Source organism: Heterodontus francisci, chromosome 25, assembly GCF_036365525.1.
Source record: "Heterodontus francisci isolate sHetFra1 chromosome 25, sHetFra1.hap1, whole genome shotgun sequence".
Lineage (NCBI taxonomy): Eukaryota > Metazoa > Chordata > Chondrichthyes > Heterodontiformes > Heterodontidae > Heterodontus > Heterodontus francisci.
The window spans coordinates 27934411-27959946 of NC_090395.1; the positions used below are offsets into that span (position 1 = coordinate 27934411).

General features: G+C 44.3%; 1 protein-coding gene across 1 annotated transcript in view; it reads left to right on the plus strand.

Annotated features, from left to right (window-relative positions):
* The first annotated feature begins 2984 nt into the window (after positions 1 to 2984).
* LOC137384014 (tubby-related protein 3-like) overlaps positions 2985 to 25536 on the plus strand; it is a 51794-nt gene continuing 29242 nt past the window's right edge. The window contains exons 1-5 of the mRNA XM_068057581.1: positions 2985 to 3080; positions 4696 to 4770; positions 15434 to 15581; positions 18663 to 18830; positions 24935 to 25045. Coding sequence (XP_067913682.1) covers positions 2985 to 3080; positions 4696 to 4770; positions 15434 to 15581; positions 18663 to 18830; positions 24935 to 25045 — 598 coding nt within the window. The remainder of the gene's footprint in view (positions 3081 to 4695; positions 4771 to 15433; positions 15582 to 18662; positions 18831 to 24934; positions 25046 to 25536) is intronic.

Sequence of the window (25536 nt, forward strand, 5' to 3'; positions counted from 1 at the left end):
AAAGGGGTCTGATGAGGCGTCGCTATGCTGAATTGTGCCTTTCATATTGTCATAGAATGAGGTGATGATACTTAGTAGCTTTGGTGGTCTGAAAAGACCACGTCTGTTGACGAGGTCAAAGGCTTTGGTGAGATCTATGAAAGCAATGTAAAGGGGCATCTGTTGTTCGTGGCATTTCTCCTATAGCTGGCGAAGGGAGAACAGCATGTCAATGGTGGATCTCTTTGCTCGACAGCCACACTGTGCCTCAGGGTAGACACGCTCAGCCAGCTTCTAGAGTCTGTTTAAAATGACTCAAGCGAAGACGTTCCCCTCTATGCTGAGCAGGGAAATTCTATGGTCGTTGTTGCAGTCACTGCGGTCACCCTTGTTCCTATAGAGGGTGATGATATTGGCATCGCACATGTCCTGTGGTACTGCTCCCTCATCCCAGCACAGGCAAAGCAGTTCATGGAGTGCTGAGAGTTTAGCACTCTTGCTTATTTCAGGGGTAATGCCGTCCTTTCCAGGGGCTTTTCCACTGGCTAGAGAATCAATGGCATCACTGAGTTCCGATTTTGTTGGCTGTTCATTCAGCTCATCCATGACTGGCAGAGACTGGTCTGCATTGAGGGTAGTCTCAGTGAAAACATTTTCCCTGGAGTACAGTTCTAGGTAGTGCTCCACCCAGTGGTCCATTTGCTTGCATTGGTCTGTGATCGTGTCCCCTGATTTAGACTTGAGGGGGGGCGATCATCTTGATGGTTGGCCCAAAAGCTCTCTTAATGCCAACATACCTTCCTCTGATGTTTCTGGTGTCAGAGGCCAGCTGAATACGACTGCATAGGTGTTGCCAGTAGTCATTTGCACAGCGCCTGGCTGTTCTTTGTACAGCGCTTCTGGCTACTTTATGTGCTACGGATGTTAACTCGCTGGGGGCTTTCTTGTAGTTCAACAGTGCAATGCGCTTAGCGGCTATGACAGGTTCCAGCTTTTCAAAGTGAGATTGAAACCAGTCTGCATTCTTCTTCTCACGTTTGCCAAAGGTGGTCATTACTGAGTCATAGATGGCGTCTCTGATGTGGACCCACTTGGTCTCTGCATCCCCTGTAGGAATGTTTTGAAGGGCTTTTTCAAGTGAATTTAGAAACTTATGTAACAGTTGTGGATAAGAAATTCTGTTAGTGTTGATGCACGGGCGGCCCTTCTGCTTGGAGTGATCTAGCTTCTTTGGTTTGAGTCTAACTTTGCTGCACATCAGGGAATGGTCGGTGTCGCAGTCCGCACTGTGGAAGCTGCGTGTGATTTGAACGCTGTTTATAGAGACTCGCCTTGTGACGATGAGGTCCAGCTGGTGCCAACGATGTGATCTTGGGTGGCTGCATGAAACCTGGTGACAGGATTTAGTATGAAAGAACGAGTTGGTGATGCAGAGGTTGTGATAGGTACACAACTCCAGCAGTCTCTGTCCATTCTCATTCATCCTTCCAATGCCATAGCGCCCAAGGCAGGAGGGCCATGAGTCATGGTCGGCCCCAACCCTGGCATTAAAATCCCCCAGCAGGAACAAATGATCGGTATTAGGAATGCTACTAATGATGTTATGGAGTTTTTTGTAGAACTGGTCTTTAATTTCAGGTAGGGAGCAGAGTGTTGGAGCATAGATGCTGAGTAGGTGTACTGGACCAGAGGCGGTGAGCAGTCGGATGGACAGTAAGCGTTCCGAGCCATTTGAAGGTGGCTCTATCATGCTGAGCAAAGAGTTTCTGATGGCAAAGCCCACTCCAAGCTGTCTTGGTTCTTCAGGATCCCTACCCTGCCAGTAGGAGGTGTAGTCTTGCTCTCTTCAAGACCCACTCTCAGGGAGGTGTGTCTCCTGAAGTGCTGCAATGTCCACATTGAGTCTACTGAGCTCGTTGTTAATGATGGCGGTCTTCCGAGAGGCGTTGATTTGTGTAAGGTCATCCGACAGGCCAGGACACATAGTTCTGACGTTCCAGCTTGCAAAACGAAGGGCTGGTACCTTCTTTCCTTTTTTTGTCATGCTGCGGTATTACAGTCCACTTGTCGGGCAATGACCCTGAACCCAAGCACCCATTGAAGCAGGTGGACTGTGATGGGACAGAACCTTTCTGACCGGGGGCTGCCCGATTTGAGACGGGCAGTAGCTGTCCAGTGAGATGCAATGACCTCTCCCACCGACAAAGGCAACCTGTGGCACCCAATCTCTCCACCAATTGAGCTGGACTTATAACCCGTACCTGCTGCCTTCCGTGTTGTTTTGGTCGCTGTGAGGCGACTATGGAGTGACCTCTCCTTGGCGCGTGCCTGGGCGGATGTATGGAGGTTGAGAGTTGCCCAAGCCTCAAAACCCCCCTTTCGGCCTTCCTAGTGGGTTCCAAAGGAGTGCAGAGCACGACGTTTGGCATCAGTATGGCTGCAGGAACTGCCGGAAACATGCCAAAGGTGACAGATGACTGCCTTAGGGGTTCCGCTCTGGATTTTCTGTTAGGGTTTACTCCCTTAGCCTTGGTCTCTCATGAGTGGGAATGTTAGCTCCTATCCATGAGCAGGGGCCCTAACAAGTAAACTGTGCATAAATACTCACATGTTTATATGGTGCAATTGGTTTTGGGCAGCAATTGGGTTAAAATATCACTGTGCTATGTGTAGCTGACTGGTTAACACATTGGTTTCAAATTCCTACAAGTGCTAATTTACTTCAAATAAACGATTAACTCCATTTTTCTAGTGGGTTACAATCCCATTTTTTCTCACCTTCCTCAGGTTTTTATTTGTTTTTTCACATCTCAGAGCTTCATATTTTGTGTCTCTTGGTTTATGTTGTGTTATTTTTAGCATTCTGGGAGCAGGAGGGAGGAATTTTATCCTCCGTCCTGGCCAAAACCAGGTGCATGGGCAGTTAAACTGGCCCCGGGTGAGTTACCCACTGGTACCCCAGCTGGATCGTACTATCTTCCATTTCATCATTCTATTCCGAGCTGATGACGAAGACACCAGCCTGTAAGCCAGAGGAGTCCCTCTTCAGTTGGGCAGATTGGGGTCCGGTGACATCACAGGGGGGAAAGCTTTCCAAGCAGGTACAGACAGCAGTAAGAGGATCTAGCACTGAAAGTCATTGAAGGAAAGCTCTTTAACATTTCTTGTGGTATCAGAACGAGCAGGTGAATGGAGAATTGTCAGGCCTCCTCTGTTCTGAGCTCCCCTGTACCCTCTCCCGAGACCCTCCCCCATGACCACCAGCACCACCCCCACCCCCTCACCCCACAACCCCGTCAGTTACAGCCTCTGATTTCAGCTACCAAATTTGCTGCCCAAATTTCCACTCCCGCCTGCAGAATGAAGATATGGCGCAAGAGTTAAAATCGCCCAGAAACTCAGGGTGTCAGGGTTGGTCACAGTTGCCCCTCCCAACCACCACTCCCCTCACCACCCGACTCCACAGCCCAATCCCACCCCCGGTTAAAATGTCCAACACTCACAATCAATTTATGAATTTGTTCAACAGCACATATAGGAATCTATCACAAACAGGCTAAACCAGTTCACTAAAAGTGAGGTGACCGGAAAGAGATTCACCAGGACAGGACTGCAAAGAGGCCAATCCATCCAGGAATTAATTTTGGAGCTGGAGACAGTGGGGCAGATTTTCATTGGAGATTATTGGGTTATCCTGACGGTAACAGCCTCATTCTGGAGTCGGTTGCTTGACTGTCTGGTTAATCCTGCTGATCAGCCCACTGTGACTTTCACAGGGGCCTGTCGATGGGTGCTTGAAACGTCTGCCTGAAACGCTGTGTGCCTTGTGTGTGTACGCGGGAGGGAGGGGTGTGTATATGTGTATCGTCTCTGTATCATGAGTGTGTACACATGTATGTGTATGATTGTGGGTATGTGTACATGTGGGTGTGTTGTGTGTGTACACATGTTTACATGTGTTGCATGTGGTATGTGTACTTGCGTGTGTATGCTTGTGCATGCTTGAATCCATTTATGTTTATGTGCATGTGTATTTTTGCATATTTGTGTGTACGTGTGTGTATGTATCATGTGTGTGTATACTTGCGTGTTTGTGTGTGTGTGTGTACAGTGACCCCTGCTGACAAGTAGGGACATGTGGTGAAGGCAAGATTAGGCCCCAGCTACTATACACCCCATCGACAAAAAGCCATGTCAGGGTTCATGTGTAAAAAAACAATGAATGTTTTGCAAGGTGGGTACACCAGGCCTGTATCTCAGCATGAGTCTATGTCTTGAGGAAATGAGAGAAAATTAGCATCAACAAACACTGCAATGGTGGAAACGCGGCACGGCAGTGGGTTCAGGCAGCAGTACTGGATTGAATAGTTACTCGATTCCATGACGATGATCTATAACCTTTCCCTCCTTTTAATCTCATTACGTATGGTTGTTAAAGCTGCCTTTTATTGTTCTTCCCGCCAGATGTAACAAATATTTCTCTGTTCTCCTTTCTTGCTTTCCTTTCATTGCTGTCTGGCGGGTAAGTGACCTCTCTTACATTCATTGTAGGTTAAACTGAGCTGTAAACAGATCATAAATCAGCAACTCTTTTGGGGACTGGTGTCCAATCTAGTGCAGATAGAATGAATGCCAATAACGGATCTTGCGTGAAGTGTCTTTGGCCGGTCTCTATCCAGTTCCTTGTGAGCCTTTAATTCTACATGAAATTGACAGTCTCACCAAGGGAGAGCACAGGTTGTCTATTGTTGTAATATCAACAGCATGCATTTATATAACGCCTTTAATGTGGTAAGACAACTCAAGGATCTTCACAGGAGGATTATCAGACAAAAATTGACACCAAGTGGAAAATGACACACTGGTGCATTAGCAATGTCTCTTCTGAGGTTTGTGCTAAGGTTCGGGGAATGTGGAGGAAACTTTATTCTCTATCTAATTATGCTGTCACTGAGATTCATCCCATCAGTTTAAGCTAGGGTTGAAACCAGGCTCCAGGATCATACAGGCAAGTTCTGACCTGGGACTGCTTGGTGCTGACACTGGAGGGGTAATTGTCCAGCGTTGTATCTGAAGCACTTATCAAAATCCAGATGAATGCTGGAATATGAACATGGGAGCAGCTGTAGACCATTCAAGCTTCTTCGCCATTTAATTCGATCATGGTTCATCTGCACCTCAACTTCATTTACCTGCCTTTGCTCCATTAACTTAACTAACAAAAATCTATTGACCTCAGTCTTGAAAGCTCCAGTTGTCTGCCATCATTCACTGTCTTTTGGAGGAGAGAGGGCCAGATTTGTGTGAAAAATTGCTTCCTGAATGGCCTGGCTATAATTTTAAGATTATGTTTCATTGCACAAGAGGAAATGGTTTATTCGTTTCTACCCTATCAAATCTTTTTATCATTTTAATCACCTCAAACACATCACTCTTTCATCTTATATAGTCAGTTGAATACAAGCCAGGTTTAAGCGACCTGTCCTCAGAATTTAACCGGAATCATTTTCCTTATCAGCTCCTGATAGGCAATGCTCCCCACCAGGAGTGTGAAGACATAAAATGTTCCCTTTAAAGTGAGCAGTGTGTTTGATTTCCCAATACTACCAGCTCTCAGAGTGATGATCACAAAAACAAATCTATTTTTAAATTGTCTTTTATTAGCGAGTGATCAAAACCATGGCACTGATTAGCAGTTTATTGGCACTGGAAGATGTGCTCTAGATTGTATCCAATTCTGGCCATCACATCGTAGGAAGGATAGCAGGACCTTGCCAGAATGGTACCAGAGATGAGGATTAGGGCCGGCACAGTGGCGCAGTGGTTAGCACCGCAGCCTCACAGCTCCAGCGACCCGGGTTCAATTCTGGGTACTGCCTGTGTGGAGTTTGCAAGTTCTCCCTGTGTCTGCGTGGGTTTTCTCCGGGTGCTCCGGTTTCCTCCCACAAACCAAAAGACTTGCAGGATGGTAGGTAAATTGGCCATTATAAATTGCCCCTGGTGTAGGTAGGTGGTAGGAAAATATAGGGACAGGTGGGGATGTGGTAGGAATATGGGATTAGTGCAGGATTAGTATAAATGGGTGGTTGATGGTCGGCACAGACTCAGTGGGCCGAAGGGCCTGTTTCAGTGCCGTATCTCTAAACTAAAGTAAACTTCAGTTCTGTGGAGATGCTTAGAGAAGCTGAGATTGTTCTCCTTAGAGCAAAGGAGGTTAAGGGGAGATTTTAAAAGGTGTTCAAAATTATGAGGGTCTTTGACGGTAAATAAGAAGAAACTGTTTCCACTGATGGGTGGCTCAGTAATCAAGGAACTCAGATTTAAGGTAATTGGCAAAAGAACCAAGGGGGAGATGAGGAGATTTTTTTTTTTAACACGGTGAGTTATGCTCTGAAAGCATGTCTGGAAAGGCTGGGGGAAACAGATTAAATGGCAATTGGATATATAATTTTAAAGGAGAAATTTGTAGGGCTATAGGGAAAAGAGCAGAGAAGTGGAACTAATTAGATAACTCTTTCAAAGAGCTAGCACAGACACAATGGGCCGAATTGCATTCTTCTGTGCTGTGTCATTCTACGATCTCTATATGTACAGGCATTCGTTGCAGGTTTGGGGTAATGACACTTTAAATGAGTTTTCTTGTCACATTTGTCAAAGTTGACACATCCTGTTAGTGCACTCTACGTCCTGGATATGTGTGATGATGTTCCTGTCCTGGAGCATTAATGATTGTTATATCAGTACAGTAGCTTGAGATGTCGGGCTGACTTCTGGAAAATGCTACCCAGAAAGAACTTACATTTATATAGCACCTTTCACAACCTCAGAATGTCCCATAAAGCTTTACTTTTGAAGTGGAGTCACTGTTGCAACGTTGGAAACACAACTGCCAGTTTCCACAAGCAGTAATGTGATAATGACCAGAGAATCTGTTATGGTGATGTTGGCTGAGGGATAAATATTGGCCAGGATAACAGGAAGAATTTCATTGCTCTTCTTCAGATAGTGCCATAGATTCTTTTAGGGCCACAGGAGAGGGTGGATGAGTCATGGGTTTAATGTCTCATCCCAAATCCCGCACCTCTAATAATGCAGCACTCCCGCAGTACTACACTGGAGTGTCAGCCTAGACTTTGTGCTCAAGTCCCATGGCCTTCTGACTCTGAGGTGAGAGCGCTGCAAGTGAGCCGTAGCTGATAGCTCTAGAGTTAATAGTAAATGGAATGATTGACGAGTTCTTGTGAAATGTGATGGTGAGCTGAAGTTTTCTCTGGCCTCAAGAAACTTGGGACCGTTGGATTTGAATAGGTTATTAAGGTAAAGGAGAGGAACTTCATTCAGAAATGTTAACAATTTCAACCCGCACAAAGAAAGCAATATTTGAGTGGAACTAATTGGACCCCCACAAATGTAAGAGAATGGAGCACCTTTGATGAGCTGGTTGTCTGATGGTGACATATAGACATCATGCTGAGCGAGCTGCAGCTTGTCTGCATTACTTCCTTCAGTGAATCCATATGTCAAATGCTCCAATAGATTAAAAATACATGTCAGTGGTTGCTTGGTGTTTGAAACAATGGCGACAGTGTGTTGTAGAAGAGAGTGGAAAATCCTGAGAGAATACACTGACAGAGGCTGAACTGAAACCCTGAAATGAATGAAGAGCTTCTCATCTCCTTTCAGCTTCTATTGCTTAGCTTTGCATCAGTTGCTTTTTGATGAGTTGCCAGAAACTCATGTCACAAGAGAGTGGAGTGCACAGTGGATCAAGGGGGAACTGAGGGGAAGGTTGGGGTAGATGAGGAGAGGGCATATGAAATTATATTGTGACATACTAGTGGATGAGTGTTCAATGCATTGGTCTAAAGTTCATTTTAGTGAAGGTGTTTACCCATTTACTTTTAATGGTTTAATGCCTCAGCTCCAATAGTGATGACAAGTTAATATGTTCAACATTCATGATTTAGTGTCCAATCGTATCATTTCAGGGCTGAGATGTTGTTACAATAGGAGACGCTTCTTTGCTGGGGAGTGTACAGTTTTGAATACTGGTCTTGCTGGTTAATGTTTAACATCTGACTTTGATTAATGGGATGATGGACTTCTCTATTCAATCGAAGATAAGCTTCTTTAGTTCAAGGCATTTCAGCTTGAATCCATTCCCAGAGAGTTATTGGGCTGAATTTTCCCAGCCCAGTGGAGACGGACTGGGAGGCAGGAGGGCAGACATCAGGAGCGGAGCCCAATGCCTTCCTGCTGCCATGTCATATTGCCAGCAGTGAGAACCTTAGCATTGTAGCAGCCCACTGCCCACTTAATGGCTCAATTAAGGGCCATTTCCTGCTCCCGTAGGCATTTTGCCCATGTGGGGAGACTGCTAGGTAAGCCCTGCTGACGTCCGAGCGATTTCATTGGAGTGGGCGGGGGCCCTGCTTTATGGACACTCCATGGCCCACAGAGGGGCCCTCCAGCGGCAATGACTGCCCCGGTGGCAACGGTGTCGCCGGTGCACCATAACCCACCAACCCACGCTCCCTCACCGATTGCCAGGGCCTTTGTGCCTGGTCCCTGCTTCCTCCCTAAAACCTACCAGCTCTTTGAGGATGTCTCTGACTGGGCCGACAGCTCCAGGGGGTGGGCTGCTGTCCTCAATTGGACAGCGGCCCCAGCAGCAGCCTGTTAATTGATTGCCGCGGGCAATATGTCGCCCTAGGGTCCCGCCACCTGCTGAAGCGGGGTCGCCTCCTGCTTTCGTCCCCAGGTAAGCCGAAAAATGCAGCCCATCGTTACAGCACAGGATACTTTCCCACAGCTCACAACTAACGTAAGACAGTTAACTGAAGACTGGCACACTTACTTTCAATTTATTCATTAACTTTGAACATTCTGGTTCTCAGGATGCTCAGTTACTGGTGATCTTGTTGCTTATGTTAAATGCCTCTGTAACTCTGCTCTTGATTAATCATCTGACATTACCTTGGACATCACACAAGCCTTAGGCAGGGCCTGGCTCCCTCCAACTATTTATCAGCACAACATCTTTATGCCTGAATTACCACTTGGTGATTTTCTTCATATTTTTCAACTGGTTGATGAAAACCTTGGATGGGGATGTAAAATGAACAGTGCCACATCTGCTGCTGGTTATACACTCTGCCCGATATCCCATTCTATTGAAATTAATGCAACTGAATGGGACGTATAACAGGCGATACCATCCTGTTTGCATTCCCGCACAAGCACAATTTCACCCTTCCTTGTCTCTTTCAATTCTTCAAAGTCAGCCAGGGTAATCTTCACCTTCACATCCTTAAGTGGTCAACCAGCAGAACAGGTCACTCTTTATAGAATTTGCCTGATATTCTTATTGAAAAACGTTGCAAGTGAAAGTTGGCAGTTCTAGAACAATCTGCTCTGCCAATTTTCTCTCTAAGTGTTAAAAGTGGAAATTATACCCACAGTTTCCTTAGGTTTCTTCCAAGTTCAACCCAGCAGTTACTGTCTTTGGCTCCGTTGTAGTCCTCCTTTCCTCCTTTCCTCTAGTGACATTCTTGACTCCACTGTCTATAAGTGAAACTCTCACATGTCCTCCACAAGACTCAGTTTCCTCTTTGTTTTCAGTGATCCATCTCTTCCTTTGAGTCTCCAATTACTGTCTTTCTATCACAATCTTTCTTGCCCTTCTCCACATTATATTAATACTATAAACAAAATCCAATAAGATTCCTTACTTATCCCTTCTAAGATCCAAATACACTGCCCTCTTCATTATCTGACTCCCTATAGTGCTCACTGTGTTTAAATTATGACACATAACATCACTCTTATTCAGTCTTCAAAAATTTGGAGCTTTTATCAGATTCAGCCTTTCCTCTCTCCTCCTATCTTAGGCTTAATCACTGTTTCCTGATTCGCCTCATCTCTTTTCTTCTTTACTGCCATGTTGGGCTATGGCCCTTTACCCTGGGTTCCCAATTTAGGCAAATGTTTGGCCACCTCAGAGATCAGAGACAAAATGTTGTCTGGTGGGCACTAGAATCTAGAAGTAAAATACATTTTAGTTTCCTGTGTGAAGACAGGCCCAACGAACAGAAATACATTCCCGAATCTTCTAGGGCGCTTGAGAGCTACAAGCTAGCCAGGAAGGCTCTAAAGGGAGAGCTAAGAAGAGCAAGGAGAGGACACGAGAAGTCATTGGTGGATCGGATCAGGGAAAACCCTAAGGCTTTCTATAGGTATATCAGGAATAAAAGAATGACTAGAGTTAGATTAGGGCCAATCAAGGATAGTAGTGGGAAGTTGTGTGTGGAATCAGAGGAGATAGGGGAAGTGTTAAATGAATATTTTGCGTCAGTATTTACAGTAGAGAAAGAAAATGTTGTTGAGAATACTGAGATTCAGGCTACGAGGCTAGATGGGATTGAGGTTCACAAGGAGGAGGTGTTAGCAATTTTGGAAAGTGTGAAAATAGATAAGTCCCCTGGGCCAGATGGGATTTATCCTAGGATTCTCTGGGAAGCTAGGGAGGAGATTGCAGAGCCTTTGTCCTTGATCTTTATGTTGTCATTGTCGACAGGAATAGTGCCGGAAGACTGGAGGATTGCAAATTTTGTCCCCTTGTTCAAGAAGGGGAGTAGAGACAGCCCTGGTAATTATAGACCTGTGAGCCTTACTTCGGTTGTGGGTAAAATGTTGGAAAAGGTTATAAGAGACAGGATTTATAATGATCTTGAAAAGAATAAGTACATTAGAGATAGTCAGCACGGTTTTGTGACGGGTAGGTCGTGCCTCACAAACCTTATTGAGTTTTTCGAGAAGGTGACCAAACAGGTGGATGAGGGTAAAGCCGTGGATGTGGTGTATATGGATTTCAGTAAGGCGTTTGATAAGGTTCCCCACGGTAGGCTATTGCAGAAAATACGGAAGTATGGGGTTGAAGGCGATTTAGAGCTTTGGATCAGAAATTGGCTAGCTGAAAGAAGACAGAGGGTGGTGGTTGATGGCAAATGTTCATCCTGGAGTTTAGTTACTAGTGGTGTACCGCAAGGATCTGTTTTGGGGCCACTGCTGTTTGTCATTTTTATAAATGACCTGGAAGAGGGTGTAGAAGGGTGGGTTAGTAAATTTGCAGATGACACTAAGGTCGGTGGAGTTGTGGATAGTGCCGAAGGATGTTGTAGGGTACAGAGAGACATAGATAGGCTGCAGAGCTGGGCTGAGAGATGGCAAATGGAGTTTAATGCGGAAAAGTGTGAGGTGATTCACTTTGGAAGGAGTAACAGGAATGCAGAGTACTGGGCTAATGGGAAGATTCTTGGTAGTGTAGATGAACAGAGAGATCTTGGTGTCCAGGTGCATAAATCCCTGAAGGTTGCTAACCAGGTTAATAGGGCTGTTAAGAAGGCATATGGTGTGTTAGCTTTTATTAGTAGGGGGGTCGAGTTTCGGAGCCACGAGGTCATGCTGCAGCTGTACAAAACTCTGGTGAGACCGCACCTGGAGTATTGCGTGCAGTTCTGGTCACCGCATTATAGGAAGGATGTGGAAGCTATGGAAAGGGTGCAGAGGAGATTTACTAGGATGTTGCCTGGTATGGAGAGGGAAGGTCTTACGAGGAAAGGCTGAGGGACTTGAGGTTGTTTTCGTTGGAGAGAAGGAGGAGGAGAGGTGACTTAATAGAGACATATAAGATAATCAGAGGGTTAGATAGGGTGGATAGTGAGCGTCTTTTTCCTCGGATGGTGATGGCAAACACGAGGGGACATAGCTTCAAGTTGAGGGGTGATAGATATAGGACAGATGTGAGAGGTAGTTTCTTTACTCAGAGAGTAGTAAGGGCGTGGAACGCCCTGCCTGCAGCAGTAGTAGATTCGCCAACTTTAAGGGCATTTAAGTGGACATTGGATAGACACATGGATGAAAATGGAATAGTGTAGGTCAGATGGTTTCACAGGTCGGCGCAACATCGAGGGCCAAAGGGCCTGTACTGCGCTGTAATGTTCTAATTCTAATTCTAATTCTATGACTGACTCTGAACAGTCCAGGAGTACCAGTAATAGAAATGTTCAAGAGGAGAAGTGGACTGTGAAAGATTTGCCCTCCTCTTCAAAGTCAGATAAGCTTATGCCCATTTTTTCTTTTGTCTGTAACTGTGACTGGGCATGAATTGCACTGATTCATTGACTCAGGAGGACTTTGGTTTTAAAATGGTGAGTGAGGAAACAGGTCTCCCATTGAATCTGGAACAATGCAATCTTTTAGTTGGTATCCCCTCACTACGAATGGATGGATGAGTTTCATTTTGCAACTGAAGAAAATGTATCAGGCATATTTCACCCTGAACTTGGCACTGTTCAATTGTCACTCAGCTCAAGCAAACCACCCGTGTTTGGATAGAGCTTGGAATATTCCAAAAAATTATATGAATTGAATTTGTTTAATTCATTTTCCATTTACATGCACATTCTGCAAATTTGTTAATATCTTCTTGTATTTTGTTGAAATATTCCTCAGCATTAACTGGACTCCCACACCATCCCCCACCCCCCACCCCGCAATTTGGTGTCGTCTGTAAATTGTGATATTGCACTTCTGATTCCCGAATCCAAATCATTTATGTAAATGGTAAACAATGCAATGGTGCATGAGGAGTTCTGTGGAGAAGTGTCTATCTGGGATGGTACATGAGGAGTTCTGTGGAGAAGTGTCTATCTGGGATGGTACATGAGGAGTTCTGTGGAGAAGTGTCTATCTGGGATGGTACATGAGGAGTTCTGTGGAGAAGTGTCTATCTGGGATGGTACATGAGGAGTTCTGTGGGTTCCACAATAACCTACTTTTTTCTCCTTATAGTTTAGTGAAAGAAATGGATTTGCACTCAGCTACTGCAGATACAATAGTGTTTACAGTTGATCTTCATATGACCATTAACTTCACAGATCTGATAAGAATAATTTGCTGATGGCCTGGGGAAAGGAGTACACAAACACTTGGATGTTTTTCCTAATAGACAGGAAAAGTCTGGAAAGAGACTCCTGTTCCCAGTTTCCTCATGAGAAGACAGCCTTGAACAGTTTTGCAGGAGGACATTCTATTATAAACCTGTGCTAGAAGTCCCAAAGGCACTTAACTGCCAGTGTTATGCAGGAAATAATACCCCAATTTGGCATGTAGTGCAAACAATCACTTTTATTGTAATCCTGCACAGAAAGCAGTTATAAAAGACTGTACAGTTCTTTTTCTTCCCTGTTATCCCTCTCTCTCTTTGAAGTTAAGTGCTGATGTTGATAAATTAAAGATCATAAAAGCCTTAATTCACAAAGTCTTGGTTATTGGTCAGACCTTGCTGGTGCATCCCTTGGATGGACAGTACTTATCTTCTCATACCATTACTTAGGTCAAGGTTTAAGCTGTTCTACGAACACTATTGGAAATGCCACAAGAGCAGGGAGGACTTTTTTAATTGAAGACGTTCTGCCCGACATTATCGAGTTTTTTGCACTACCCAAACTGATCTCCAAGCCAAGCTCCACAGGACAGATTGGTGCTTAATAGAATTCAGTGCACAATTGTCAAAGAGACATAATTCCTGGGTAGATTTAGCCATACTGCCAGAGGTCAAACTGGGACTGATGAGATGCAAGCCAGTCTGTTCCATAGAATTAACAATTTACATTTTTCTGTCAGAAATTAACTTTTTACCTTAGGTTAGTGCAGGGAGGTACTGTGGGTGGGGGCAGATGGGAGGGGAGGGTGTGAATGCACAACTATTAGTACTCAGCTGATATTAGTGGAGGAACGTACTGGGGAGTAACCAGTACTTATAAATGATTTATCGAGTCAGAAGGAGGTCATTCGGGCCATCAAGTCCATGCCGGCTCTCTGTAGAACAGTCCAGTCAGTCCCATTCATCTGCTTTATCCCCGTAGCCCTGCAAGTTTATTTCCCTAAAGTGCCCATCCAATTTTCTTTTAAAATCATTCACCATCTCCGCTTTCACCAGCCTCATAGGCAGTGAGTTCCAGATCATTACCACTCACTGTGTAAAAAAATTTCTTTCTCACATCACCCCCCCTCCACCACTCCCCACACAACACCACCCCCCCCCCCCCCCCCCCGTGTGTCACTTGCCAAAAACCTTAAATCTGTGTCCCCTATTCCTTGTACCATCAGCTAATGGGAATAGCTTTTCTTTGTCCACTTTATCTAAAGCTGTCATAATCTTGTACACCTCTATCAAATCACCCTTTAATTTTATTTGCTCCAAAGATAACAACCCCAGCTTCCCTTAGAACTGTGCCATATATTGCCTCTCCCTATCCCTTCTGCCAACATGCACCACCTCACACGTCACTGTATTAAATTCCACCTGCCACTTGTCTGCCAAGTCTGCTAGCTATCCATGCCCTGTTGTAGTTGATTAGTATCATCTTCACTGGTTGACACTCCTACAAGTTTGGTATCATCAGCAAATGTTTACATTTTATTCTGTATATCCAATATCCAAATCATTTATACATATCAGAAAAAGCAGTGGTCCTAACACTGAACCTTGGGGAACATCAATGTCTACCATCCTCCAGTCTGAAAAACAACCATTTACCATGACTCACTGCTTTCTCTCCTTAAGCCAGTTTTTATCCAAGCTCTATTCCTCCTATTCCATGAGCCTCAGTTTTGTTAACCAACCTTTTTATGTGATAATTTGTCAAATGCTTTCTTAATATCCATATAGACAAAATCCACTGCACTCTCTTCATCAACCTTCTCTGTTACTTCATCAAAAAATGTAATTAGATTAGTCAAACATGATCTGCCTTTTACAAATCTGTGCTGGTTCTCCTTAATTAACTCAAACTTCTCCAAGAGCCTGTTGATTTTTTCCCCCGATTATTGCTTCTAAAACCTTACCCATCACTGGTGTTAAACTGACTGGCCTGTAGTTACTAGGAACGTCTTTACATCTTTTCTTGAATAGGGATGTCGCATTTGCTCTCCAATCCTCTGGCACCTCCCCATATCTTGGAAGATTATGGAAAGACCTTCCGCTATCTCCACCCCCACTTCCCTTAGCAAACTGGGATGCAAGCCATGCGGACCAGGCGACTTATCCACTCTAAGCAAAGCCAACCTTTCCAGTACATCCTGCCTATCAATGTTCACCTCATCCATTACCTCTCCCATCTCCGCTCCCACTGATATTTTGTCAGCATGCTCTTCCTCATACATCAAGAATAGGGGAGGTATGTTATTGCTGCCACTTCCTTAGTAAACACCAATACAAAGTACATATTAAGTGTTCTAGCCTTGTCAGATGTGGATTACATTTTATACTAAGTATGTTTTACATTGGCACTTTCCATCTCCTTTCTTTGGCCCTATGTCTGATTTTGGATAGTTCTCGTTCTCAATGACTGAATCCACCTGCTAAAACCTGTCTTCCCTATTCACACAGCGTGCACTGCTGGAGCAGAAACAGAAAAAGAAACGTCAGGAGCCTCAGATAGTTCAATCCAACATGGAGGACAAGACGTTGAAGAAGACCAGGACTAAACGCACTGAGGAACAGGCCCTATTGGTTGAAGCAAAGACTGTGAACCAAAGTAAGACATGCCAGTTGTGGCATTATTTGTATCGATGAGGACGCCCCAATTGGGAGCACACACTGTCTGAGAGGCATTCCCAGGTTGTACGAGCAGCACTGATAGAAAAATTCCAGGTCCAAATGTTGAAATGTGATACATGGTTATTCAGTACCATTGGAGTCTGTCAATAGCACTGGGAATAGCAAGGCAACACAGCCCCTTAGATCAGAATCACTGTGCTTCAACTGGCCTCCCTTAAGCAAGAGGGGGAAATCGCAGGTGGTGTCCCTGACCGCTATCCATGGCCACTAGCTGGAAAGTGTAGGTGTGTAGTAGTTGTGATAACAATAGGATCAGGCTCAGTGTTGGTGACATTGTCTGGACTTTCACACCAAGAATAGGTGAGGTAAATTATTGCTGCCACTACTTGTATCACCCTATAACAGAATGAATCAGTGCCCACAGTGGGGGAACAAAGAGAACCCGAGGAAGGTTTCTATTTGAAATATCATCATATAGCTTCTGTGTGACATTAGGATGAAAATGAAGTGCTTGCTTCCTGGAATAAACCTAATGGGGTAGATCTTGGCTTTGCTGTGCAATATAATGTAAAATGGGTAATAGCGAGTCATCAGCCCGTTTTACATCTCTCCTAATTTTTATTTCCATTAACTTCAATAAAAGTCTGGTGAGATAGAAAGCGGTTGCTGACTTGTTATCACTCATTTAACACAAAGTTGATGAGTGCCTATAGTGAGCTGGGCCTGGCTGTATCTGTATGGTGTCTCCTTCATACACTGACAAGGCTTAGCTTTCTCTGTCCAGGAAAGATATTTTATGGCTAAAGACATAAAAGGGTTAAGATTCCATTCTTCTCACCTCCAATTAGAGTGGGGAAGAGCTGGTATTAAATGCCATGTCAGAACCTCCACTATAAATCCCTCAACATCAGTGCTTTATATGAGATCCTAAAGTATTGAAAAATGTACGGAAACCATCAGCACACAAACGAAAGGCGTTCATTCTCAATTTTCCCCTGTGATGCCCCCTAGAATTGACTAGACAGTTGACATTCAATGTCCAGGCTTCCATGTGAAGAAGTGGGGGAGCTACCTGTGGAACTATAGCCCAGCATGGGATTCGCAATATAGGGCAGAGATGGCCTTTGATGACCTGGATGACCTTTTCACTCTTTCTTAAGTGATCAAGTGACCACACCTCAAGGGGGAGAGGGACTAATGCAACATCACTCTTCTAATATTCACTCAGGAATTGTAGTTTCTGGTGGAGAAAGGTCAGGGGTCACCTCGTGGTCATGAAGGGGTAAGAATTCTTCAGGTCCATGTTTTGCCACATCTGGAACGTGTTCTAAAATGCCTTCCAACCAGACTTTTAGCAAAATCTAGTACAAAATTTATACTAAAGGTGGGGGGATGAGGAGAATTTTGTTACACAGAGAGTTGTTATGATCTGGAATCCACTGCCTGAAAGGATGGTGGAAGCAGATTCAATAGTAACTTTCAAAAGAGAATTGGATAAATACTTGAAAAGGAAAAAAAAAGATGCAGGGATATGGAAAAAAGCAAGGGAGTAAGACCCATTAGGTAGTTCTTTCAATGAACCAGCACAGGCAAGATGGGCCCAATGGCTTCCTTCTGAGCAATATGATTCTATGGGCTGAATTTTCACCTCAGAAGCAGGAAACAGGAGCTAGGACAGTTTCCAGGTCCCAAACCCGCCCCTGAGGGGAAACAGTTACTCACCTGGGATTTTTGACTGAGGCGCCCCCTTAATTGGCATGGAGACAGGTTCTCTGTCCAATTATGTGCAGTGGGCAGCTCTCGAAGCAGGAGGGCCAGTCAGAGGCTTTCTAGCTTCAGAGGAGCATCTGGCTGCATTACAGGGTAAGTAACTGAGAGGGTGCTTCAACAGTAAGGTGCCCTTTCAGCCACTTTTAAAAACCTTTAATTAAAAACTCCAAAAAGCAGCCAGCACACCACTGTAATGGGGGAGTCCTTCTACAGGGTGACCTTTAGCACTACGCCCATCCAGGGAGGTAACAAGGGCCTGCAGGCCTGCCTGGAACACTGACACTCCAGCCTGCTACCTGCCTCCAGGTAGTTGATCTACCCCACATCGATCGGCAAACTGGAGCCCGACTGGAAAATCCCACTTGGCCTCCTTAATCCCTGCTTAACAAGGCTCTTAATGAGCCTCATGGGGGTGGGTTGCCTTCCCGGGCCAGCATCGGGAATGGGGCTGGGAAGCCAGCACGCCGGCTGACCTGGTAATTTGCAGGCGCCATCTGCCTCTGTTCCCATGTCGGTGGGACCCAAATGTTCAACCCTATGATTCGATACAGTGTCTTGTTGTGTAGGTGAATGAGGAGCATATGGATAGATATGCTGAGAGGAGAAAATCTTTGCAAACAGATGGATGATGTCTCTACCCACAGTGACCACAGAAATTCTTACACTCCCTACCACCACCCCATGTTTATTATTTTAGAAATTTTCATCAACCAATCTACTTCTCATATTTTATTCTGTAAATGAGTGAAACAATGTAACAAGCGCCTAGTGAGAGAAAGGAGACCCAGAAAAAGCTGCAAACCCTGGAATTCTGAAATTAAAACACAAAAATGGGTGAAACACGTGACTGGTGAGTCAGTGCCTGTGGACAGAGTGTGCATGTTAGTGTTTCAGGTATAAAACCGAAAGGTAAACAAACATTTCAGTGAGGGTTGGAGGAAAATGGAAGGGGGGAATAGGAGATACTCCAATTGAATGGCCTGGAAACGATTTAATAAAGGAGAGAATTTCACCTCCTTTCAGCAGTAGTCTTTTTCAGTTTAATTTAAAGTTAATATTGAATAAATGTAACGTGGAGTTTATGCAATTATTATTTAGTGTGTGTCTATCGGGTGTCATTATTCCTGACCCCCTGATCCCACCCGCCCAGATCCTCGATAGTTCTCTGCTCCCTCCAGATGTAGACCCAGTGCCATCTTACTCAACAGACACTTTTTGGTTGCTCTGGAAGTCTCTCACCAATGACATTGCTTGCCTTTCCCCATCCTGATGTGCACACAAACACAAGAAGATGGCACAGAAAAGAAGCCAAGAAAGAAGAAACCAAAGGCTGAGCCTGAGGATCCAGAGCCAGAAAAAGACCGGTACGCCAAGTTCATCAAAGATCCCAAGAAGAAGAAGGAGAACCCTGCTTCCTATTTCATTGTCGGAAAGGCATCCAAAAAACAACAGCAAGGTACATGAGCTACACGTACATTTCTTTATACATAATTTAGGAAACTAAAGCCTATATGTATGTTATTTATACCCCAAGATGACCAAGAATGAAAGAAAGAACTTCCACTTATTTAGCGTCTTTAATGATCTCAGGATATCCCAAAGTACTTTACAGCCAATAAAGTATTTTTGAAGTGTAGTCATTGTTGTGATGAAAACACGGCAGCCAATTTCTGCATAGCAAAGTCCCTCAAACAGCAATATGATAATGACCAGATAATCTGTTTTAGTGACCTTTGGTTGAGGAATAAATATTGGCCAGGATATCAAGGAGCATTCCCCTGCTCTTCTTAAAATGGTGCCATGAGTTTACACATCATCCTGAGATCAAAAGTCAAATGGGCACTTATTTTAACATCTCACCAGAAAGATGGCACCTCTGACAGTGCAGCACTCCCTCAATAGTGGAGGTTCAGCCTCTTGCTAAACAGCCAGAAAACTCCCAGAAACAGTGCAACTGGATCTCTCTCATTTTCGCTGGAATTCCAGCAGTCTCCTAGCAAAGTTGGGGCAGGAGACTGGAAGAATCCTAAGGCTAACTCCACCATAGAGTGTGAATGCCAGCATATTGCTTCACCGTGCAGATTGCACATGCTCATGCCACTCCTGCCTGTCTTCTGCGTTAAGATTTACAGGCTGCGCTTCTTATATGAAGCAGTGGCTGAAATGCCACAGTCCAACACTTTGGTGCACCCTGTGTGGAATGTGTTCAGTGGAGGTCCTAGTCTTATAATGGAATTAAATACAAACACATTTAGTGCTCATACAATTAACTTAGTACTGTGTCGTTTTAAAGGACGCACTCTTTCCCTATCACAAAATTCCAAAGGCAGTTCAGCTTGTTTGAAAGCAGCACTTGCTTGACAACTGGTAGAGCTGCCCTCCACACCAGCTTGTATTACCATCTACTTTTACCATAAAGCTTCACTTTTCCATACGCATGAGCTGTCCAACCACTAACCAAAGGTTAGTGCTGGAGCTAGGCATGATCCTGACATAAGTGCCAGAATCAAAGGCCTGGACATTAGACTGTGTAACGTCCAATTTTTAACGCAGGAAGCACACAGACACACATCTCGCTAGGGGGGGTGCCAGCTGCCATATTGGGTAAGGACAAAAAAAAGGCAATCTTTACCCACACCTGAAGCAAGCATTAGGCCCTTTGCCTATGCAAACAAGAGGCCTAACATCTGCTTGAGGTCCCTTTTCCAAGACTGGTTTTCCTGGAGTTAGCCACTGCAGGTTGTACTCAGGGAAATCAGTGATAAGTTTTGCCTGCTAATTAATTAAGTAAGTAACTCACTGAATTTGGAACCGGAAGGTACAGAAATATTTCTTCCCACTCCACAGATTGGACTTTATGCTGGAGGCGGGTCTCCCCGCGCCAGGCCAAAAAGGCGGGGGGAACCCAACCTTTACCATTTCATGCACCCCACCCCACCCAGAGAAATCCTCTGCTCTTTTTAAATCAAAGTTTCAAGAGTTGGTACTGCAGAGGCCTTGGACCCAGCTCCAGCACTGGAGACACGGACCTCAGGTAGGTGAGGCGGGATCACTGGGGCCAGTCCAGAAGGCACTGGCGAGGGGGCTGGGGGTGTGGTCGTAAAGTCCAGGGCAAGGGGCATCCCAGGGGATAAAGTGATTCCCAGTGGGGTTCCTCCGTGGGCCACAAATTGCCCATGGAGGAAGGACCACCCCCCCACCCCAAGCCCACAGAGAGGGCACATCATGTTGCAGGTGTCCTCCCCCCATGGAAGAGGCATCCCCTACTGATGGTTAGATCCCAGCGGTGGCAGGAAGAAGCTCTTAATTGGCCATTAATAGGCCACTTAAGGGCCTCAATTGGCCTCTGTGCAGGAAGGCCGTCGTTGGCCTGTCCTGCCCCTGGGAAGATCACCTGGGGAGGGGACAGACCCTCTGCCCCATTGATCCCCCAGTATCCATCGTGATACTCCATTCCTCCTCCCCACCTCTGACACCACCTCAGAGGGCCACACAGAACTTCGGCCCACATTTTCCATGGCCGATCCTGAATTTCTTGGCCATGATCAAAGGAATTTTGTGGCCAATGAATCACATTGTTCTTCAAACTAGTGAGCAAGAGCTCACTTTTTAGGGGAGAGTTCTAGATTTCCACTACCCTTTGTTTGTGAAGAAGTGCTTCTTGATTTCACTCCCGAATAACCTAGCTTTAATTTTAAGGTGATGCCTCCTTATTCTGGTCTCACCCCAACAGAGGAAATTTATTCTACTGGAGGCACAATCTGCAAATTTACAGATGATACTTAGATCTGTGTGAGTGTTAGAACTATAGTCAATGCTCATCTGCTTCAGCTGAGTCTAAATGTGTTGGGAAATTGGGCCAATGAATAGCAAACAATGTATAATAAGGCCAGCATTTGTTGCCCATCTCTAATTGCCCTTGAGAAGGTGGTTATGAATGTGCGCAGGATGAATATTCAACATTCACATGCCCTTCAGGAAAAGCATTAAAAAAAGTGGAGAAAGAAAGAAATTTGGGCATTCGTGCATAAAGGAATAGCTAGAGCAGTTAAGGTATTGAGGGTGAATTCATAAGACAACTGAGTATAAGATGAAGCATAATATTTTGTCCTTATACAAGACCTTGTTCGGGTCTCAGATGGAATATTCTGTCCAGTTTTGGTCTCCCCGTATAGTGGGTGAGATTGAGGCTTTGCAAAGGAGGGACATTAGATTAATTCCCAATGTAAAGCATCTTAGTTATCAGAATGGACTAAAAGATTTGAGAAGCTAGAGAAACATAGATTTAGGGGTGATCTGATTGAGGTTTATAAGATATTGAAGCACATTTATTATATTCCAGCTGACAGTTTCTTCCAATTAAACAGGTTAGGGAGGAGCAGGGGTCATGGTTTTCAGTTGTCTAAGTCCAGATCCAGGGAGATGTCAGGAGGTGCTTCTTTTCCCAGAGAATAGTGGATCACTGGAACAGGCTGCCAGCTCGTGCGGTGGACACTGATTTGCTGAATTCCTTCAAGCGAAGGCTGAACCTCTTTCTGGTTGGAGTGGTCATCATCAGATGAATTTCTAGATCTTTTCCCCAAATTGGAGTGGGTTTTTATCTGTGTTTTTGCTTTTCCCAGGGGATCATATAGTTTCTTATGGGGTGGGAAGTGTATATATTGTGACACACAAAGTATTGCAATTATTTGGGACAGGCTGGATAGATCAAAGTTACCTGTCCATCATTGGTCATATGTATGTTCCTATGTATTTACCCTATCAAATCCTTTAATCATCTTAAACACCTCAATTAGATCACCATCTTCCATACTCAAGTGGATATAAAGCTAGTCTATCACAGACTGAAGGTGGCTTCTCTCATAGAGAAGGGTCCAGAGATGGTTAAAATCTCTTTGAATTTTGCAGCCAGCAGTCTATCTTTCTGTGTTTAAAAGCCTGAAGCAACTTAGCTGAGTCCTTAGCTTAGCATTTGATAAGGTGCCACACCAAAGGTTATTGCAGCAAATAAAAGCTCATGGTGTAGGGGGCAGCATATTGGCATGGATAAAAGATTGACTAGCTAACAGGAAACAGACAGTAGGCTTAAATGGGTCATTTTCTCATTGGCAAGATGTAATGAGTGGTGTGCCACAGGGATCAGTACTGGGGCCTCAACTTTTTAGAATTTAGATAAATGACTTGGATGAAGGGACCAAAGGTATGGTTGCTAAATTTGCTGATGACACAAAGATAGGTAGGAAAGTAAGTTGTGGAGAGGACATAGGAGGCTACAAAGGGATATAGATAGGTTAAGTGAGTGGGCAAGGATCTGGCAAATGGTCTAGAATGTGGGAAAATGTGAAATTGTCCATTTTGGCAGGAAGAATAAAAAAGCATATTATCCAAATGGTGAGAGATTGCAGAGCTCTGAGATGCAGAGGGATCTGGGTGTCCTAGTGCATGAATCGCAAAAGGTTAATATTCAGGTACAGCAAGTAATTAGGAAAACTAATAGAATGTTATCATTTATTGCAAGGAGAATTGAATACAAAAGTAGGGAGGTTATTCTTCAGGGCATTGGTGAGACCCACATCTGGAGTATTATGTACAGTATTGGTCTCCTTATTTAAGGAAGGATGTAAATGCGTTGGAAACAGTTCAAAGAAGGTTTACTAGACTAATACCTGGGATGAGCGGGTTGCCATATGAAGAAAGGTTGGAGAGGCTAGACGTGTAGCTGCTGGAGTTTAGAAGAGTAAGAAGTGACTTAATTGAAACATACAAGATTCTGAGGGGTCTTGACAGGGTGGATGTGAAAAAGATATTTCCTTTTGTGGGACAATCTAGAACTAGGGCTCACAGTTTAAAAATAAGGGGTCGTCCATTTCAGACAGAGATGAAGAGAAATGTTTTCTCTCAGAGGGTTGTGAGGCTTTGGAACTCTCTTCCTCAAAAGGCGGTGGAAGCAAAGTCTTTGAATATGTTTAAGGCAGAGGTAGATAGATTCTTGATAAGCAAGAGGGTGAAAGGTTATCGGGGGTAGGCGGGAATGTGGAGTTGAGGTTGCAATCAGATCTTATTGAATGGCGGAGCAGGCTCGAGGGGTCGAGTGGCCTACTCCTGATCCAAATTTGTATCTTCGTATGTACATACGTTCATATGTAGCCAGGGAGATTGAAGCAGGTAGGTGGTCCCCTGTGGTTGAATCCATGTTTAGCTTTGAGAGAGAGCAAGTTGTATTTCCAATTTTTTCATATACAAAGGTGTGTAGGGAAATATACATCCTTGCTGGGTTCTGTCTACTGTTCATTCAGTTATCTCATGTAAATAAAACCATGTGTTGGTTCAAAGATTGTGTCTTGACTCAGTAAAGATTTTATCTGGTCCACTGTCTATAAAGAGGAGAATTCACATGGTGGGATGTAATTTATAGCCATTATATGCAGGTAGGATTCTTTGTTATGATCTTGGATCATGATATTGTTTGTATTGGGTAGAAAAGGATGCACTCCAGGTGATAGGGAGCATGAAGCTCAATTATGGAAGTGACTAGTGACACTGAACCAGAGTAAATAACTAGCATGAAAACCCAATGTTACAGACAGGTTGTTAGTAGTGTGGGTGGCTTCCTCTTTTCACCTCCCAACTGACCACAGATAGTGTTTTATTAAAAATGGTGTGTTAGTTCCTGAGTGCTTTTAGGGTCAAATAAACAGACAAATGACAGGTTTTCCCGTCGGTTAAAAAAAATAACTTTTTATTTTTAAACAATTCCCGAAATTGTCGCAACCTCACCCACACATGCATTCACACACACATGCATACACAAGAATAGATAGCGAGAGAGAAAAGGGTAGGATGCAATTAAGGTCCAAATTACTGTACAAGAGTCTGTATCTTAAAGAACTTCCAGAGTTTTGTTCAGGAGGAACTTCTATAATAGTGTTGCAGTCCTGAATGTTCCTTGTCTTGGAGTTACTGAAGTGTTGTAGCCTTCTGTGGTTAAAACTCAGCCCTAAGTTGATGCTGTGAATCTGGTTTACTTTCACAGATGGAGAGGCTCAAAGTCACCTTCTAATTTCTCTACTGCCGTGGTTGCACAAGTTGTTATTCAGCAGGGTTCTTCTGCTTAGCTGGACTATATCTCACAGCCTCTGGCTGGATCTGGCTTTCTGTAGTCTTTTGTTAATCTCTTCTTTTTCTCCTGTGGGCTACCTTTTAAGGTAAAAATCCATCACATTTGAGTCTCTGTCAGGTGACAAAGGGCCTCTTCCCTGGTGTGACCACACAATGGTCCAGGGTATGGAAACCATTGCTATTTGTTGGCATCTGGATGGGGACCATTCTGTTACAATGGTGCTACTTCACACCTATTCATCTTGGTTGGGCTGTGGAGTCAGTCTGTCTACAAAACCTTTATTATTGAGCTGTTTCCAGTATGATAAAATAATACATGTCCATTCAGTTTCTTGGACACCAACTATACTGTAATGCCTCAGATATCATTGGTGCTGTGCTTATTTGTGCTAAGAATGTCCTTATGTGTTCTTTTTGTTTATCAAAATTTAATCACTGAAGAATCTGAGGAGGAGGAGGATGCTAACGAGAAGATGGAGGAAGAGGCTTTAGAGGGGACTTCTACAAAATGTACTAAAAAGGTCCTAAGGGAGAAAAAGCCAAAACAGAAAGGTCAGGCAGATCACATTTAAAAACACATAGTGTGTGTATACCACTATGCTTGGCTGTATGGGAATTATGTGGGCATAGCCGTGTGTGTGTGTGTGTGTGTGTGTGTGTGTGTGTGTGTGTGTGTGTGTGTGTGTGTGTGTGTGTGTGTGTGTGTGTGTGTGTGTGTGTGTGTGTGTGTGTGTGTGTGTGTGTGTGTGTGTGTGTGTGTGCATATGAGTATGGGAGTGTGTCTGTTTAAGTGATATGTGTGTGTAGGGATAATCTGATAGTGGTGTGGGTGGGTGCATATATGATGATGTGTGTGTGGATGCTATTTGCAAGAGTTCATGGTGAATGTATGTGGGGTGTGTAATGGTGGGTGTGCACAATGTATATACATCGAGGGTGAAGAATGACTATTTTACTGCAGGTATCTGTTGTTTCCATCCAGACATCTCACTGATCTGAATTCCTGTTTGACAGCCCAGCTTGTCTTTACTCACACAGGCAAT